Source organism: Camelus dromedarius, chromosome 9 (genome assembly GCF_036321535.1).
Source record: "Camelus dromedarius isolate mCamDro1 chromosome 9, mCamDro1.pat, whole genome shotgun sequence".
Lineage (NCBI taxonomy): Eukaryota > Metazoa > Chordata > Mammalia > Artiodactyla > Camelidae > Camelus > Camelus dromedarius.
Genome location: NC_087444.1, coordinates 21,113,509 through 21,132,984, shown reverse-complemented (window position 1 = coordinate 21,132,984; position 19,476 = coordinate 21,113,509). Strand labels below are relative to the sequence as shown.

The window sequence follows — 19,476 nt, the reverse complement described above, 5'->3', positions numbered from 1 at the left end:
TCAATTTATTTTACTGTAATAAATTACAGTTGTGAATATGGCTATATGGTGTACATCTGAGCAAATCACCCAAACCGGAGGTGGTCTTGGGGACTCAGACACAGACACCTTCTAGCGATACTGGACATCTGTCATGTTTTCTGGAAGTTGAGCACCTTGGAAAATTTTAGGTTGACGAGTCCCCAGAGCAGAGACTGGAAAACTGGCTTCCTGCCTCACCTGCAGCTAAGGCACCAACAGAACCACCGGGCTGTACAGACCACAGACACTCACACTGGTCTTCGATTCAGATGTGAGCAACATCAGAAAAGAGGCTCCCTGTGAAATGCTTTCTGCAGGAAGTGGGGGAGACGAGTGTCTCACTTTGGGGTGGCAGTGCTTTCCTCTGCTGCTCCATGGACCAAAGCAGCTGTGACAGTTCCCACAGGACACTCTGTTTGTGACTTAGCTTTGGCCATTGCTCCCAGAAGTCTGGCCTCCAGCCTGGCCCTCCACATCTCCCAGAGAATCCATGGGCCCCCTCTGCCTCATCAGCCAGTCAGCTTCCACTGCCTGCAACCAAGACCTGGCTGATCGCAGGGCTGTGTACCCTTGAGCACATGACTTAAGCTTCCCGCACCGCCGTTTCCTCATCTGTCAGATGGGGTGTTAGAGTATGACCCACAGAGTTGTCGAGGCTCAAAAGAAGCAATGCAGCAGAACTTTTGCTGGCTCTTATCCTCACACCAGACTCACCCAGAATTCCTCCTCGTGGCTTCTGACTTTCCCGCCACAGCAACCAGGCTAATGCTTGCTTCTGGTGCAGCAGCAAAGGGACCTGACGACGGTAACAACCGGAAGTTAGGTATAAATGCTGGAGGAGAGGCTCTACTGGAGCCTGGCTACGTGGATTCCATGCCCCACTGTTACTTTCTGTAAATGACCCTCCCAATACTCTTGTTGCCACATAAGTCGCTCTTTTCATCTTGGAAGTCCTGGACTCCACCCTCTCACCGCGGGTAACCACACGTCCTGGTCTGCCCAGGACAGTTGTCATTTCTACCAATCATCCAGCATGCCTGTCTAGAGCCGCCCCTCTCCCCGTCAGGTGAGAGTCCTGGTTTGTCTGCTCAGTCAGCCCAAGTCAGTTCCTACTGCTTGCAGCCAAGACCTCTGACGGGTCACCCTACTTTCACCGGCTTTTCCTCATAATCTCCTAACTATGACTCTCCGCTCTGTAGGCAATGTCCCAGTCTGCACTGCTAGTCATAAATTAATAGCCCTTTAACTGGGGTTCCCCCATCGCGTCTTTCCTTACTCCAGTTTATCTTGTACTCTGTGACATAAATAACCCTCATAAAACATCCTTGCTCAAAATTCTGCAGTGATTCCATAATATCTCTTCAGCTATTCCAATCTAAGTTCCCTGGACAATGCCAGGCCCCACAGTGAGGGACTCCGCCTGCTTAGCTATGTCACGTGCTGCTCCCAGCTCAGGGACTGATGTCACTTGATCATCCCTTACTAATACCAACCTCTGTAACTTCCCTCCGACCTCCACCCCCTCTAACTGGAGTGTTTGGTTTCTATCCCCTCTATCTTTAAGCTTCCATTTTCTTTAAGGCACAAATGATTGTTGACTTAAAGAGTATTTTTCCCTTTATTTCAAATCCCTTTTGTACTCTGTCTGCAGTCTGTAGCACGTGATACCACACATTCTCTGTCTGTCATAAGTCATTTTCTAACTGTCTTACAAATGTTTCTTGTACACACACTTTCACCCCAACTAGTTCATGTAGTGCAGCAACTTTGCATCCGTGGGGCACCTACCAAAGCTCAGCAAATGGATCTGTTACTGCTCTGGACATAAGTAACTTTACAACTTCATGAAAAAGCAAAGTGTTTACTATATACAAAAAAGATAAACAACAAGGTCCTACTGTAGAGCACAGGGAACTCTATTCACTATCTTGTAATAACCTATAATGAAAAAGAATATGAAAAGGAAGATAAATGTGAATTACTATGCTGTATACCAGAAAGTAATGCAACATTGCAAATCGACTATACTTCAATTAAAAAAAAAAGTGTTGTTTTTTCTTCTCACTGCTAAGCAGAGAAAAAGAAGATACCGTGAGGGAAGCCACTCCATGTCACCTATAGAAAGGGTACATTACAGTGACACTCTGGTGGGTGCGTTCACAGCAGCTGGCCCCCCTCCTTGTGGGCGCTGGGACTCTGCTACCGGACCCTCTGCCTGGGGGCCTTCCTGGCTCACCTTCAACCCAGCTGGATCCTCTGCCACCACTGTCTCCCCAGGACGCGACTCAAGTGACCGATGCAGCTCATCAATGGCCTCGCTTGTGATCTTCCATACCGCATGGAGGCGATCTTGGTTCATAGGGCCTGCATACAAATAGAGGTTACCTAAAGGTGTTGCAAGGATTACGTTCTGGCCAGTGCTGCAAAAAGGCAATTCATTATTTGCCAAGTGATGCACCTGTATGGTCTAAAAATTCTTGTCTCTGGATTCTCCTAGACTCACAGACTCCTTTATCCCAACTGCCTATTTGTCTGTCTGGTTTTTTTTTTTTTCAAATCACATTAACAGGAGCTCTAGTAAAGGATACACCATTAGAAAGTAGAAGTTAAAAAAAAAAAGATAACCCCTAATATTTTTGGTATTTCCTTTTCAGTTTTGAAGAGGTGGCAGAGACCAAGATAATGCCATCAGAATTTTAGGAAGAAAAGATCCCTAGAGTTGGATGCAAAGAAGAAAAGCCAGCAATAGAAGAGCCAGAAGTCTGCTGAGGTCTAGGCAGACGGGGGGAGACGACCCCGAAGCGCACGTCCCGAGCTGCCTGTGCTGTACCACTCACCCTCCCCTACACAGAGCGCTTCTCCTGAAGTCAGTTCATAAACACAAGCACCTTAGCTGGCTGCAAGTTTAAGAATGAAGTATCCAAGAGGTTTCTATACAAACAAAAATGAACCACTTAAATATCAAAATGTTTTTAAATGAAAAGCTATTTTAATGGAATTCTTTCCAAAACATGCTACATACCATCTGACCTTAATAATCTATTGTAATTTAATTTTTCTCTAGGCGACTGGGTCACTGTGGTGATTACTGAATGAGGCTGTGACACAACAATGTTCTCCAAATAGTCCTGAGTGGCCACTGCTGTGCCCCTGGGCCAGGCAGAGGGCCCTTCGCTTCACCTGGCACCATGTCTATTCCTCACCCCCTTGCTGACCACTGCTCTTCAACCATCTCCCCTCCCTTCCTTCTCTGCACTTTCTTTCCTTTTCCCTCTCTACGTCTCAAGCAGCACTTGGGAGAAAAATGGCTGCAGCCTTTCTAGTCACTGCTGCCAGCCCACCCGAGCTCCTGTCTCCTCATCGGCAAACCAAACGGTCATATGATGTATCTGAGGCTCTACCTGGGATCTTCATTCTGCAGTTATTTCTGAATTCATTGTTTTCTGCAGAGTTGAGATGAAAACACTCATTTAAATAGAGTGTTACTAATCCCCAACTCCTAACTTATCCCTCCCGGCTCTTTCCCCTTTGGTAACCATAAATTTGTTTTCTATGTCTGTGACTCTGTTTCTGTTTTTTAGGTAAGTTCATTTATACCACTTTTCAGATTCCACATATAAGTGATACCATATGCTGTTTGTCTTTCTCTGTATGACTTACTCCACTTATTTTGATCATCATCTCTAGGTCCACCCATGTTGCTGCAAATGGCATGATTTCATTCTTTTTATGGCTGAGTAATATTTCATTGTGTGTTTTTATATATATTTATATATATATATATAAATAACTGAATCACTATGCTGTAAACCAGAAAGTAACACAGCATTGTAAATCAACTATATTTCAATTTAAAAACCCCAATAAATAAATAAATAGGACTTCACAGCTCTCTGTGAGTCTACTGGGCATCAGGTTCATTCACATACTCCTCACTCTGCATCAGTGCACACAAACACACACACACAGAACACAAACGTGTCGGCTGGTCTGCCTACCTCATCACAATGTGAGTTCCAGTTTTCACTTACAAATATTTACTGGATGACTCCTGTGCACCAGCCAGCGGGCTGAATGACCAGGGACCGAGAACACGGCAGATATGGTCTCTGCCCTCACAGAGATCTAACTGACGCTGCGTAAGAACTCGGCTGAGCATCACGAGCTCTCTGACACGGGCAGCTCAGGATGACTTCTCCCTGCGCACGGGCACAAAGGCACCTACGAGGCAGCATTTAACTCGCAGGCAGAGCTGTTCCCACCGGGGCCAGCACCTTGGGTCTCACCTCCACCGCACTGACCAGATCCTCCAGCAGCCTCCTGGCGGGCAGCCTTTAGTCCTAGAGGACCCAGCTGGAGATCTTGGGCCTGCAGGGGCTGGGGAGGCACCATGTGGGGAGGGTCAGTGGTCGTTTTGGTGAAGTTACTCTGTTGTGGCACCTGGGTGTTACTCGTCTCGTTAGGGCCTGCTCAAAAAACAAGGGGAGAAGAGGTTAAATTTCTGAAAAGTGAAGGAATTCTATGCATGAGGGAGGTGAGGTTGAGAGAGGGTGGGGTCACTATTCCAATGAGCGGGGGAAGGCTCTTCCTGGAGAGCGTAGCATTTAAACTGTTTCTGAAACAACGGGAAAAAGAGTTGAGTCCACAGGAAATGGGAGAAAGTTTTTATAAATCACAGGTATAACTTATAAGAAGGTTCAGAAACATGTAGTAAAATGGAAAAGGTGAATGAGTCCACATATCCTTTATTGAAATGGCTTCTCAAATGTCTCGTGAAGCTCACGCAAACCCCAAGTTCTGGGGCAGATCCCCTTTTACCTCGCTCTGGGGAGAGGGCCAGGGCACTGAGTGCGTCCTCCAAGTCCTGAATTTGCTTGAACAACTTCTGACCCTTGTCTGGAAGAGCCTGGATGTTCACCGACGCCAACGTGCTCTGGAAAACAGATCCTATAAAGTGGATGGCTCCTCTCAAGTTGTTAGAAAGACAGTTTCAGATCAGATTAAAACAGCCTAAAATGCTAGAACTCTAAAATCACGGTCTTTTAACCATATGTATGAAAACCTGAATCTTTTTTTCTTTTTTAAACGCAGCTCACTTACCAATCCTGAAAATATAAACATAGAAAAAGGCAGAAACTAGACATCCACCTATAAAACCTTTCTCACGTTAATATATCTGGCGTGTTTGTGATGTCCCTTAATCTGCTTACAGCAAGCAACATGCTGACCTTACAAACAAGACATAGATCAGCAGTAGTTACCTTCTTCTGTTTCAGTTGTGTTGTGAGGTACACACGTTGGGCCGCTGGGTCTGAAGGTTCTCCCTTCTTGGAAACACCCAAGACAGTGTTTCTCTGCACGCTTTGACCAGGGAATTTAAGATTCTCCTTCCTCTGCGAGTCTGGAGTCAGGTCAAAGAGCAAGGGGCTCCCCGGCTTAGAGGACACGGAAACAGCGTCATCTTCCTTGCTGTCACTGCTAGTGTCAGCATCTGGCCTCTCCCCCCGGGGACGCCCTGCGGCCGGTGGTGCAGGCTGAGGGGCTGGTTCCTTCGGAGCAGACACATCGCGGGTCTCCGACGGCGCCGGACAATGGCCCTGGGGCGGCCTCCTCTGGAGGGTCTGCACGCTTGGGTCGTCCTTCGCCCTTGTTTCTCTAGTCTCCCAGGTCTTGGGGTGCTCCTTGCTGAGTTGTCCCCCAAGCAGGGGCTGGCTTACTGGGTCGTGATGGTGAACAATTCGAGGCCTGGCTTCCTTTTCCCTCAGAGGTTCTGATTCTTTTTGGGCGTAATGACTCTCCCCATCTGACTCCAGAGGAGACACAGACGGCTTTCTCGGCTCACTCCCATGGACCTGTCTGGACTGAACTTCTAAAAGGTTTCTTTCATGGGTCCCTTCAGTCTCCTTTGCTTCACCCCGAAACACCGTTTTCTCCCCTTGCGGCTTCTCCTGAACTACAGGTTGCTTTTCCTTTACCGCCAGGCCAGGTGAGAGATCTTTCTCCCTCCAGCAGTTAGATTCAGGCTTCCGCTCCTTCTTTGGATCCAAGAGCAGATCTCCCTTTTCCTGTTGTTTCCGATCAGCTGTCTTTTCCTCACCTTCACCTTGGGTGAACTGTTTCCAGAGGGACGGTTCTTGATTCTTGTCAAGCACCTTGAACGGGTTTCTCTGCTGGCTGGAAGGATACAGTGGCTCCAACACATGCTGAGACTCAGTGGTCACAGAATATTTTTTGGTTACAGAATGTTCTTTGGAATTAGGATCCTACAAGACAAAGGAACTAATGTGAATATAAGGCGTTGATGCAACCTTCACATCTAGAATGCCTTTTTTCAGAGGAAACGGAAGCAGAGTAAAAGCAGTCCAATTTTTCTGAACGTCCCTGGGATCACCTCTCCCTGCAGAGAGGGCTATGTGCCAAGCTCACCAAATATTAGCTTCTTAACAGCACTTGAAATGCTTGGCTTCTTCTCTGTCCATGATCACTGCTTTTCCCGGCCTCAAGGAAAAGTAGTGGCCAAATCAAAGTGTTTTTTATAATAGCAACAGCCACAATGTGTACTCTTCATGAAAATCTATTCTCTCAAGATGAACTTCCCCCCAAACCCAAACACTATCCTGCGCTTGCCTGGAGTTGGCTTTAGGAAGCCTTCACGTGGGAATCTAGAATCCGAAGTTCAAGCTATCCCTCCACCAAAACAAGTCTCATGACCTCCCTCGGTCTGGGTATCTGTAGGGTCTCTCCTAGTTCTCAAGTTCTGGAAGCTTATGAATTATACTCCGCTTATACCAACATCAAGCAGATTATCAGTCTATGACAAGATGCTAAAGTTAGTCAAGTAAATTTAAATTTTTCCCTAAATAGGAGATACTGACTAAATTTAAGACCTCAAAAAACATTTAGTGAAACAGGAGGCAAATAATTAATTCTCGAATGTAACCAAATAGTCCTTTGAATTAAAAGTCCCAACAGGGTCTGCCTTGCTTAAAGAAAAGAACAGTTGTAGGGGGAGGGTACAGCTCAGTGGTAGAGCATGTGCTTAGCATGCACGAGGTCCTGGGTTCAATCCCCAGTGCCTCCATTAAATAAATAAATATATAAGCAAACAAACAAACAAACCTAATTACCTCCCCCATCCACCAAAAAAAAAAGAAAAAAAAGAAAGAAAGAACTGTCTTTCAGAGACACTATGATGAAGACCAACCAGTTTATACTGGATGTCAGGCTCCCTTCTGGGGATGCCGCAGGTTAAGCAGAGTCAGGTTTGAAAACAGACGAGCAGCCCTACCTGCCATGGGAGGCTTCCACACCACCGCTTCCCCTCGGCCTTACTTCTGACGCACCGGAAGAACAATCTAATGAGGCAAAACACACAAAAAAACCAAGGTTGTGAAAATCCATTAAAACCAGAGATCTATTTGTTTTTAGTCCAAGAAAACATCTTACAACCATCTGATACTGGTTTTGAAAGGTCACCTGAAACCAATGACTCTCGTATGTAGTAATTCTTTACTGCACACACAGCACAGGATATTTATGAGGGCTGAGAAGTGATAGAATACAGATGTCATGGTAACCAGAGGGCATGCCTAGATTTACTCTTTTAACTCTACAGAAAGACTGAAATGGAAACACTGATCAGTAAAGGCTCCTAAAATCAGAAAAAAGGAGATAACCAGACATTATGTGTCCCTAATGGGGAGCCATAATATAATCTATAAAGTAAAAAAAAAAAAAAAACAAACAAAAAAACCAAATATGCCAAATCAAAACAAACAAGAACTAACCCGACTCTGGTCAAACCTCTGGATCCAATTACCAATTCACCGGAAATATAAACAACAGAGGAACACATAAAACTAGACCATGGCGATATAGTCTGTAAAGTCTTCAGAGTGGGAAATGCAATAAGACAATACCTTCAGTCCTTTAACAAGGAAATCACAAGGGAGAAAAAAAGATTGGTGGCAGGGACCTACTTATGAGACTTAAAAGACATATCAATCAACAGCAATTTGTGGGCCTTATTTGGATCCTGACTTAAGTAAAATAACAAAAGCTACAAGAAAATAAACTATTTATAACATTTATGAATCTACCAGAAGTCTGTACACAATTGGTTAAAAAAAGAGAGTCCATACCTTTTAGAGCAACAGACTGAAATATTTACTGAACAATGACACTATCTGGGATCTGTTTCAAAATACGGCAGGAGTTGGGCGGTGGAGTGGGTAGGGTATATATGGAACAAGATTAGCCGTGAGTTGGTGACTGGTGAAGCTCATGTGCTGCATTATTCTACCCTGTCTACTTTTGTATATATTTCCAATGTTCCATTAAAACAAAAAAAGACTAATACAGACTTACATCCCAGTGCAAGACAGTTCCTGCTCACACAAACACTACCTACACTCCAGCTATGCAGAAATGGCTACACTGTGCCATTCCCAAACTAAGCCATGCACTCTCCATCCTACCAGACTTTGCATGTGTACCACCCTCCATCCAAAGGATGTCCTCTTATCCCTGTTTGCCCACCATCTCCCCCCATCACCAGCTCTCAAAGTCCAACAGGGCCCTCAACAGCCAGTTCAAGACATACTTCCTTTGCACGGTTTTCCCACATTCCTTGCCCTGTTCATCCATCGTACTGCTTCTGTGTTTTTGTTGTATTTGGTTGTATTACACTGGTATCGGCCTGTGTGCCCAGCTATATATTCAGCAACTAGAAGTCAATCACTATATTTGATTTCTTCATTCTTAACTATGCCTCGCCCTTTGTACATAATAGTTAAGTACTGTTGTATTAAACAGAACCAGCTGATTTTTCCCTTACCCCAAATGACTCCTCAAAAACATTTAATCAGTTAAATAAGAGCTTTTACAATGCATAATTTGAGTGTTTAAATGGGTAATACACTTGGGGGGGAGGGTATAGCTCAGTGGTAGAGAGCATGCTTACTTAGCATGCCTGAGGTCCTGGGTTCAATCCCTAGCACCTCCATTAAAAAAAATAAATAAGTAAACCTAATTACCTCCCCACCTCCAAAGAAGAAAATAAACTGTAAGAAAGTAAAATAAATGTTCAAAATAAATAGGTAATATATTCAATCAGAAAGTATGCAATGGCACTGAAAATTACCTCCTTCCCTGTCTGCTCACTTCACATTCCCTGACGTAACCATTTCTATTGGTTTTTTGTTCGCCTTTCCAGATATTTTTAATGCATATTCAGATCAATATATTTTATTTCTTCCTTTTCTACTCAAATGGATACCATAGTATATATATTACTAACTGCTTGTTTGCTTTTTTTTTCTCCTCCTTAATATGTCTTGGAGACTTTTTTATAAAAACATACACATAAAGGACTTCCTCATGTGTGTGTATGTGTATATATATTTTTTTTCTTTTTTTTTTTTACAGCTGCATAGTTTTTTTACATAGCCACAGTTTTCCACTATAAGGATGTTTCATTATTTATGTAACCAGACCCCTCTTGATGGATAGTCTGATTGCTTCCAATCCTTTCCTATTAAAAGCAATATCACAGTGAATAACCTCTTGTATATGTCATTTCACATGTATTTTAATATATCTGTAGGGCAACTTTCTGTATCTCGTACTATGTGTATTATGGCCTTCTCTGCTTTTCTTCATCAATTAGCTTCTGGATTTTATTTATTAGTTCTCCTTTTGTTGCTTTCTAACTCATTAAATTCCATTCTCCCCGCATTAATTCCTTTCTTGTGCTTTTTTTCCATTTAATTTCTTGCTCTTTTTTGAACTTCTTCAATTAGTCCCGTGATCTACAACATGAATCATAGCAGGCTGAGTCCTAACTCAAAAACAATCCTGAGCACAACATTGTAAAATGATTATAAATCAATAAAAAAATGTTAAAAAAAAAAAAAAAGAATCCTGAGCAGGTCTTGACTGCTCGATGCCATTACTTCACTGGGACAGAAGCAAAGATAACAAGCCCCAAATGGACAAGTAAGTATTCCATAAAACTCACTTTAAAAAGAAAACAGGACCAGTCACTCTCATACAAACTCACAATTTTCCCATTCATGCTCACAAGTTTTAAAAACATTTATTAGTCTCCTTAATTCTTCTTACTGCAATAGGCCACTATATTGAACACAGAGTTCGACAAATTTCTGAAATGCTTTGAATGCACAAAAATTAAAAGTACCAGCTACTTTTAGGGAGTCCTGTTACTTATGGAAATAAGACAAAACTGCTGCTGTTGTTTAAAGTGTATCAAGTACTTGAAATCTTCACTGAAAGAACGTTTTATAAATAGAATCTATTTTAAAACCCAAGCCTCAGAGACTTTCAGGAGAAGGGTAAGATTTGGAAAAAGGGGGAAGAAAACAATACATTCTGAGCATTTACTGTATGCAAGGTACGGTGCTCAAAATGCTTCCACTCATGTCTTTATTAAAATCAGTCTGGATGGGCTTCTCTGTTTTTAGGATAAAAAATTTGTTATGTTTACTAAATTGTAAAATCAACAGAGAAAGCAGTGGAAATACATTCTCATAGAGAAACCAAACATTGATTCGTATAAAAAAGAGCATAATTTCTGTAGTATGTTCATGAATTATTTTCCAGGACATAGGCTATGAGCAATAATGATGAAGAAATCAGTAGCGGTCATTCAAGGCCAAGTTCAAGTCTCAATTCCTCCATTTTCTCCGTAACCTTCATCAGCCTTAACCTCTTACTCTAGGTCTTACAGTCACAGAAGCATCTGGCACTTGACCACACCCAATTTTGCATTCTAACACGTGCGAATCCAACTGCTTGTCGATCTTCGTATGTCTAACTCTTACCCCAACTGTGCCACAGGGCCCTTAGGAGTAAGGGTTCACTTCTTTATAGGCAGCAATGGAAAAACATACAGCTACATTTCTACTTCATTCTTTGACACAAAAACTCAAGATGGAACAAAATGAAAACGTAAAAAAACAAAACTGTAAATGTTCTAGGAAAAACACAGAGGTGAATATTTTTGCAATCCTAAAGCGAAAGGAGAATGACAAAGTCCTGCGGCTGAGAGATAAAGGATTTAGTAATTTGACTACATAAAAGTACTAAACTTTCATATAGTAAAAATATTATAGGCAAAATTGTAACACAAAAGGCAAACTGGGAAAAGTAATTGCTATGCATATTATAAAGGGCCAATATCCTCTTCCTCCAAGGATGACTTTTGTATAGCTCAGTGCGTGACACTCTACAGCACCCAGTGAAAGCACTGGCTTTATTGAGTGGGCTTCTTCATGGGCTGGTGAGGCCGGAGGTCCTACTGCATGGGTCTGGCTCACACCCAGATACCTCTATGTCATCATCTTAGACAATCATGGTTGGGTTAGGTAATCTGCATGCCAATTTGACTCAGTAACCAACCACACAAGGAGCTTCCCAGACATGCAAAGATCCAAGTGTTATCAAACATGAAGTACTCTGAGCATCCCACCCCAACCAGTTACTTAAAGAACTAAAGCTTGTTTTACTCGACAGACAAAAGAATATTTCCATCTATTTTGACCGCGTATCCTTGAGAATAAAAGTTGAGAGAGAGAGAGAGGGAGAGAGACTGAAAGAGAACATGAACTCAGGAGCCGGATGATAATGTCCAACATTTGTGTATCAACACGCACCACATCATTTACATCAGGGCAAGAGTTCTTCCCTCTGGTTCTACTGAGAGGCCATCATGGTTTTCTTCACTGCCCATAAACAGAGGGTCTTGGCCAAAGGGTCCGTCAAATGCTGGTGAGTGGTACCACCTGGTGTTTAAGTTAGAGAACTGCACACAAAAGCAGCTTCACTCCAAAGTAAGAAAAATGGACACCTTAGTCTTACTTCAGTGTATACCTCCCCTCCATTACACTGCTACCCATCTCCTAGCTAGGTTACACGTTAAACATAATGATAGTAATTCAAAGATGTAAAGTACTTTAAGTTCTTGAGAAGAAAACCTAGTTGAAGGGAAGGAAAGGCTGTACTCCCTGACGTCATTCTCCAGAGTAGGGGTTCTGGCGAGAGGCCCTACTGTCTGCTCAGAAGGTCATCATCCATAGAAACATGACCTACTTCTGCTTAAGTTTCCAGCCTGTACCGCCTATCAAGGTACTCGTTGGGTTTTTTCTTCTGTTTTGTTTTGTGTGTTATAGAACTACATTTTACTTGTCCTAAAACAACCTTTTAAAGCTTTAGTAAGTACCTCTTACTAAGTGTTCTAGATTTGGGCTAAAAGAAATACATTTAGCATCCTTTTTCTATTTTTTTGTTTTGTTTTGTTGTTTTTTTTTTATCAGGTTTATTTATTTATTTATTTATTTATTTATTTATTTATTTATTTATTTAATGAAGGTACTGGGGACTGAACCCAGGACCTCATGCATGCTAAGCATGTGCTCTACCACTGAGCTATACCATCCCCTGCTTTTACTATTTTAGAATAATGATCACCTCTCTGGCTCATCTACCTAGTATGAAGAACATTAAAGACAAGTTCTCAAAATTCTACCTTCAGCCTAGACCTTTTTTCAGAGCTGCACACTCATTTTTCTAGCTGGTTTCAGATATACATAAGACACAATATATCCACAGCTCTACCTGTAAGCCACACATCTCAGTCCTCTACTGATGTTACCTTCCCTTCCTTGTCTTGCTTAATGGTAAACTCATCACCCATAAACCCCACCTTAGCAACCATGTCCTGAGCACTGACCACGTGCCAAATGCCAGGCTAAGGGCATCACACACATGACCTCACTGAACCCTCAAAACCCAGGGAAGTGGGGGCCGCTGTGATCACTATCCCAGGGGAATAAATGGAGGAAGGACCATGCGTAAATGTCCTACCAGGAAATTTGCCTCATCAATTCTCTTTCGGCAAGCATTCTCCAGTCTGCCTGCCCCCAACTCCACCGCCCTGGCCTCGATCCAAACCCATCTTTCACTTAGAGACGGTGGGTGTGCCTGCAGTCAGACCGAGGCTGGAATCCCAGTGATGTCACACCATAACCATGGGACCTGGGATTGATCCCTTTTCTAACTTCTCTAAATGTTTCCTCACCTGTGTGTAAAACAGGGGTACTGAAACCTATCACAGCAGATTCTGTGAAGACAAGAGGTAATGACTATGCCACATAGTAGGCATTCATTAGTAGCTATTATCTCAGTGGGCTCCTTGCCTCCACTGCCTTCACTTCCTAATCTAACTTCCCTAGTTCTTCTCCCCCGCCCCATTCTATTATTATTGCAAATCGAATCAAAAACTCTTCAGGGACTTCCTACCACGCAGACAATATTTCTATATGATACAGGTCCCCCAGTCATATATAAATGGTTTTAGGTGTCAGGACATCCTAACTTCATGCACTAGAGGCTTACCGGCCACACTGTACTAGCAGAAAACAACAGAAAAGTGAATTATTTAAAAATTCCATTTATAACAGGGTCGCAGGGGAGAGTATAGCTCAAGTGGTAAAGCGCATGCTTAGCATGCATGAGGTCTTGGGTTCAATCCCCAGTACCTCCTCTAAAAGTAAATAAATAAATGAACCTAATTACCTCCTCCCCGCCCAAAAAAATTATTAAAAAAAAAATCCGTTTATAACAAGGTCAAAAAACAGAAATGCTGAGGACTAAACTTAACCAAAAGGGTTATAATGAAAACTATTCAACAGTGCTGAAAGAAATTTTAAAAGTCATAAATAAATACACCACGCTCATGGACTGGAAGATCAACACTGATGTCAGTTCTCCCCAGATTGGCCCATATAGATTCAATGTAATCCCAGAGAGGTTTTTCTGAGGAAATTTTAAAAGCTGATTCTGCATTTTATACGGAAATATAAAGGACCTTGAATAGCCAATCTTGAAAAAGACATTTTTAGACATCACCTCATTCTACTACCAGAATGTGAAAGTTGACAAGTTAGTGCAAGTGAATGACTGCTGGTGGACTGAGGTTACTGGCTACTGGAGAGCTGGAGAGGGAGGGAGGCGGAGAGTTTATCTGGAAATTAACCAGAGGTCAGGCTTCTCAGATTAACCAGCTGCTTAGTGGTTAGGAAGTAACAGCCCAGAAGACATTCAATACATATAGAAACACCATCCATTTATGAATGACTTTTAGAGAATAGTCAATCCAAGAAACCACCCGACTGTAACTCTTCCAGGCAAAGGAAGAAAAAAAACAAATACACTGAGATGTTCTTTTGGACACTTACCTGTATTCTTTCTTGCCCTGTGGTAGAGACAGACCCTGAAGCTCTACCACAACGTCCTCATGCAATAAACAATGTGAGACAGGAATGCTGGAGAAAAAAAAAAATTGAAATTTTGTTTTAGGAGGCAAAGAATAGAGGTCGGTGTCCTAAAATTAAATTCAAAAGATGGATTTTAAACTTAAGGGTCCATGTATGACTTCCACTGGCTTTGTAAACCCCACACACTTTTAAATCCACATGCATACCTCTGGGGAAAGAGCCCAATTTTCATCTTTTCTCACTCCCCCATATAAAGTATGACAATAAATGTATCTTTTTCCTGATGACTCAAAAGTTTAAAATTATGCTGTGCTATATGACGACTACACTGTGATACCTCCAGGCTGGGAATTCTCCCCAGGTTCTGCCATCATCCTTTTTCCTTTAATAACCTGTTAGCTGTCACTCAGTGTTGTTCACATACCTACTCTAGCAACAAATTCTCCTAACTTGCTTCATGCTAGCTTGGTATAAGCTTTTAACTCCTCCCTTCTAACTTCTTACTCTGAAAAAATTTATGTGTAACATTTGAGGTTTGAGTGAAGGTGATCTGTAGCATTTTCTTTCTTTTTGCTTATATTCTGCCTACCAGACATATTCCAAATAGGTCAAATTTATCAAATAACCATTTTCAAGTGAAACATAATTGTACTAGTTTTGTAGAGCAGTACGTTTTTATAAATGGTACTTTACTTAAGGGCATGTTTCTTTTCATTTAAAGCCCGATCTTATGCTTCCATTAATGTTTAATTCTGAACATGCTTTCATGTTTCATAAAAACCTGAGCTAGGTACTAAACCTAAGAAGCTCTGTAGAAAAGAAATTAGAGTAAATAGTAAATCTGACAATGATATGTTGTTGACAGCTTGAGTATTTTTGTTTGGTCTCATCTATTTTAAGATTTAACACTGATTTAAATAAAGTCATTTCGTATTTAATTAATCTAGATCCTAGTAATTTCAAATGAAAAAACAACTTATTGGAAGACTAAGAAAATATTTTCTCTAAAAACTTATCTTGTAAATCTGAAAAAGGGTAAAAATCTCCCACTTAGTTTCAAATCATAGAAATACAAGTAATCTAAATCATGTGGGGGAAACATGAGAAGTTAATATACATGCTGAAAAAATACTGCATTTTCTAGTACTGATATCCATTATGTGCCCTATACGTTATGAAGAAAAATACCTTTTCTCTACCAACTTCAGTAGAAAGCAGGAAAAAATACATAATGATGTGACAGTTTAAAATATCACTAGAGACTGTGGACACCTGGTACTGTGAAAACATTAACAAAACTTTACGAGAACAGTATTAACTTTCCTGACTTCAAAGGTGCTTAATATTTCCGGGTCTCAGCTTTCAGTTTGGTAAAAACTAGAGTGCTGAATCAGATTTGTGCTATTGCTTCTGCTTTAATCCCTAAAGTAACTTGTTTATTTCCATTATAAGTCTCACCACTTAAATGCAGAGAACCCTATTTTTTTAAAGGGGCTGATAAGATGACTACCAGAATGTTTTAATCTCAAATATTTAAAAACCAGTTTGGCCTAAAACTAGTGCAAAACTAGGGCCAGTTATTTTCTGCTATGCCTGTATGTCCTCACTTAAATGGGGTAGTGGGTAACGTCAGAGCAGGAGAAGGAAGTCGTCAAAGCATGACGGTTGAAGAGAAACCCAGAACCGGAATGGGCTAGAAGTATCCAAAGGTAGCCGATCCTCCATTTTATTGGTGAGGAAATTGGGGGCCCAGAGAGGGAAGGTAACCAGCCTTGGGTCACACAGCAAGCAGTAGCGGAGCGTCTCCCGAACATGCCAAGGGCCCTAGCTCCCAGCTCTCCCAGTCCTTGTGGCGCCAGGCAGCGGGGAGCCGCGACTTCCCCGGGAGGCCGCGCGCGGTCGCAGGGAACCGTGCCCAGCTCGAGACCTACTCGGTGGCCCGCACGAAGCTGCACGTGTCCGCCCGGCACACGTAGAAGCTCTTTCCTTTATTCGGGCCATGGCGGACGCCAGTCTTCAGGAAGCATAAGGTCCCTGAGGAGAGAAGGTCCACAACGATTACGCCACGCTAGATGGACAGACCCCCAAGGGACCCTGGGACGCTGACCTCCTACCGTGCTCGGGACACCTAACTGCTTCCATCCCGCTCCTTTTTTCCTCTCCCCCGAAACCACCCCACCCTCAAAGCCGGCTTCCGCCTTTTACTCCGCCCTCATCATTCAGGAACCAATCACCACCCACCTCCTGTAGCCTTAACCCCCATAATCCACCGCCGCGGCCGTAGCCATCCCCGCCCTATCATCAGCCAATCAGACGGGAAGTTTGCTCACCTCCAACCAATCACAGCCGCTTTCAGGCTTGGGGCGCGCCAAAATCAAATAAGAGGCGAGTGGGTGGGAGAAACCTGGCCTTTGGCTGGTGGGGTGTGGCTGAGGCTGGAGTAGGGTTTGGAGGCTGGTGGGACTTCCGGGCCGAGGGGAGAGTTGCTTTGTAGGTCCTGGAAGAGCAAAGAGCAGGACCGTGAGCGGGGCGAGTCTAGCTTGCATTCTTTTAAGATCTCGAGATGGCCCTAGAGGCTGCAGGTGTTACAAACTGCAGAGACGAGCTCTGCAAAAAAGGCTCCCTTCTCCGCCGAGAGCGCCTGGAGCTCCGCGGTCATCTGCGAGCAGGGGCCTGGCGCTGGTGGGCGCTTTGCTGCCGCGCTCGGCCACTGGGAGGGGAGGCCACCGCAGGAGCAGCTACTGGATTTGCAGTGCTGGGGCGGTGGGAGCGGGGGCGAGTTGGGGTGCAGGTGAGGGCTGATGCGGTATCCTTTAAAGCTGTGCAGTGAACAAAGTTTGTCATAGAGCAGGCATAAGGGCTTCTCTGGGACCCCATGACACAAAGTGCTTACCCGTACACGTCTCTCTTGACACCCTGGTGAGAGGGGCAGCATTTTAAGGACCCCGAGACTCATAAAAATTTGAGTAACTCACCCAAGATCACAGAATTAGTGAGTGGACGATCTGCAGACAGATGCCCAGGGGACCGCGCAGGTGCCTCCTGTTTGTTCTGAATGTTCGTTCTCTAGGCGCTCAGTGTAGGAGACCTGAGTTAGAAGTGTCAAAGTGGAAACAACAGGGGAGAAAAAGATTACCTTTAGTGAAAGTTTTATTTTGTACGTTTTTATTGTCAGAGTTTTTCTACTAGTATGCTTTTGTAATATTAAAAACCGAGGATGAAGTTAAAAGAAAGGGGACTATTTGAAATTATAATCAGATCTATTAGTCAACAAAAAGAGCAATAGCAATCAAAGACTTATTGCAAGAGAGATGGCTTCATATTACAACTATTGAGGAACATATGTCCAGACATATGGTGTGGCATGTGCAACTGTACTTACAGACAGAGGAGGACAGAAAATCTTCAAGTTCTAGGAAATTTGGGCTCTATGATAAATGTAAATGTCATATAGGAGCCAAAGGAGGGGTGAGAAACCTGAGGTGTCATTTATTTAAAAAGTATTTACTAAATAGCTTTTAGCTTTTTGTATGCCCAGTGCGAAGCCTAGGTGGTTGAGAAATATAAAATTCATTCATACACAAAGTTGAAAACAACTATTCTAACCACAAAGAGCTTGCTCAGTATTTGGAGGAGACTGAACTAGCATATACTGAACACTTAAATAACAACGTACAAAAAAAAAAAAAACAATGTAAAATAGTATTTAAATGTCAAGATGAGTGGAGTTAGCCGTAAACTCTGTAGGACTAGACCTGTAAGATGTGTCTGGAAGCAAAGTGGAGTTGGCTTATACATAACTGTCCCCTCTGGAACACCTATAGATAAACTTAAAGATAGAAAAGGAGCAAAAAGGAAACAAATAACAGGCATTTTCAGTATTACAGTTTATAATAGATTGTAACTCTCACACTGAGAGATTTTTATGCACATATTTAATAAATGCTGTATGGGGAAAAGTAGACCATGAATACTGGACTTGCAGGACAAAGGGCATGATAATTTACTTATTTCTTGAAAAATATCTTTTTGAAACAAAAAGACAAAATCAGGGCCTCTTAAATATCCCATTAAGGAAGAATCTCTTCCTCTGCAAGCATTCAAGCCTGTATCTCAGGTGCCACGCCATGAAAGCATGCGCAGCCAAGTCACAGAGAGGGGTAAACATTTCCTCCATCAATTCAGGATGTCCTAGAACAAAATACTTAAGCTCTGGAGGGTTTATTCTATCTAATCACATTCATAAGGCTGAAAAAACAAACAAGTACTTTGTGAAAGGTGGCCATAATATTGGCATAAACTATAGTGAGTGATACAGTATATACTTTTCAAAATATACACATATATTAACTTATCTTTAATTCATATCTTTAATTAGCCTGCAGACCCCTGGAAAGCCCTTTGGAGAATGTGCTATTTTGAGTAAAGTTGAGTCTGTTTTTCTTTAAAACATGATTTATTCAAAACGAATGCCTAGACTCAGTCTTAGAGCTCAACGATGGTTTAAATCCACAAGTTAATGAGCCAATAAATTCTTTCTGCATGAGGCTGGTCAAATGTAAAGTATGTGATGGAATTGTTCTAAAACTGGACTGTGGTAATGGCTGCACAACTGTATATACGTTTACTAAGACTCAGGGAACTGTGCACTTTGAATAGGCGAATTCTGTAGTGTCTAAATTATCCTTCAATAAAGCTATTAAAAACAAAGATACAATGTATACGCAATGCCAAAACATTTACATGGAAAGCAAAATCTAGATGTTTTGACATCCTAAGGAAATTAATGGGTGAAGGAGCGAAACAGCAGAAACTCTTTAATTTTAGTTGGTTTTAATCTTCAAGCCGACTGGTTCTCTGAATAAAATCCAGAGTGGTTCAAACGCTCATTTTAATTCTTGGGGAAATGAAACAGCTGTATTTCATCTGGTCAGCATTTGTGCTGGCTGGCATATATTAAACCTGCCAGACTAGGATATTGGTGATGAGAGTGTCAGAAGAGTCGCCCCTGAACATCCCTATCGCTGTCTGTATCGTTTTAAAACAATCAGCAAGTCCAAGTTTCAAGTTATTTGTAAGATTTCCAGTTCTATGCAACCTTTACATTTACTCATTATTTTGAAAATTAAATTGTTCAAATGTGTTTTTCCAATTAGCTGAG

The 19,476-nt window shown here is 42.3% G+C and overlaps 1 protein-coding gene across 2 annotated transcripts in view; it reads right to left on the bottom strand.

The window, feature by feature from the left end:
• TTF2 (transcription termination factor 2) overlaps positions 1–16,525 on the bottom strand; it is a 47,948-nt gene extending 31,423 nt beyond the window's left edge. For both annotated transcript variants that reach the window (XR_004138795.2, XM_010980692.3), the window contains exons 1-9: positions 16,430–16,525; positions 16,247–16,349; positions 14,277–14,363; positions 7,310–7,376; positions 5,283–6,284; positions 4,840–4,954; positions 4,308–4,487; positions 2,258–2,385; positions 736–817 (exon numbers count right to left, since the gene is read on the bottom strand). Coding sequence is in view for 1 of the 2 variants with exons in the window: in XM_010980692.3 (XP_010978994.2) it covers positions 736–817; positions 2,258–2,385; positions 4,308–4,487; positions 4,840–4,954; positions 5,283–6,284; positions 7,310–7,376; positions 14,277–14,363; positions 16,247–16,349; positions 16,430–16,457 (1,792 nt within the window). In the remaining variant the exon portion in view is untranslated. The remainder of the gene's footprint in view (positions 1–735; positions 818–2,257; positions 2,386–4,307; positions 4,488–4,839; positions 4,955–5,282; positions 6,285–7,309; positions 7,377–14,276; positions 14,364–16,246; positions 16,350–16,429) is intronic.
• Positions 16,526–19,476: the final 2,951 nt, after the last annotated feature.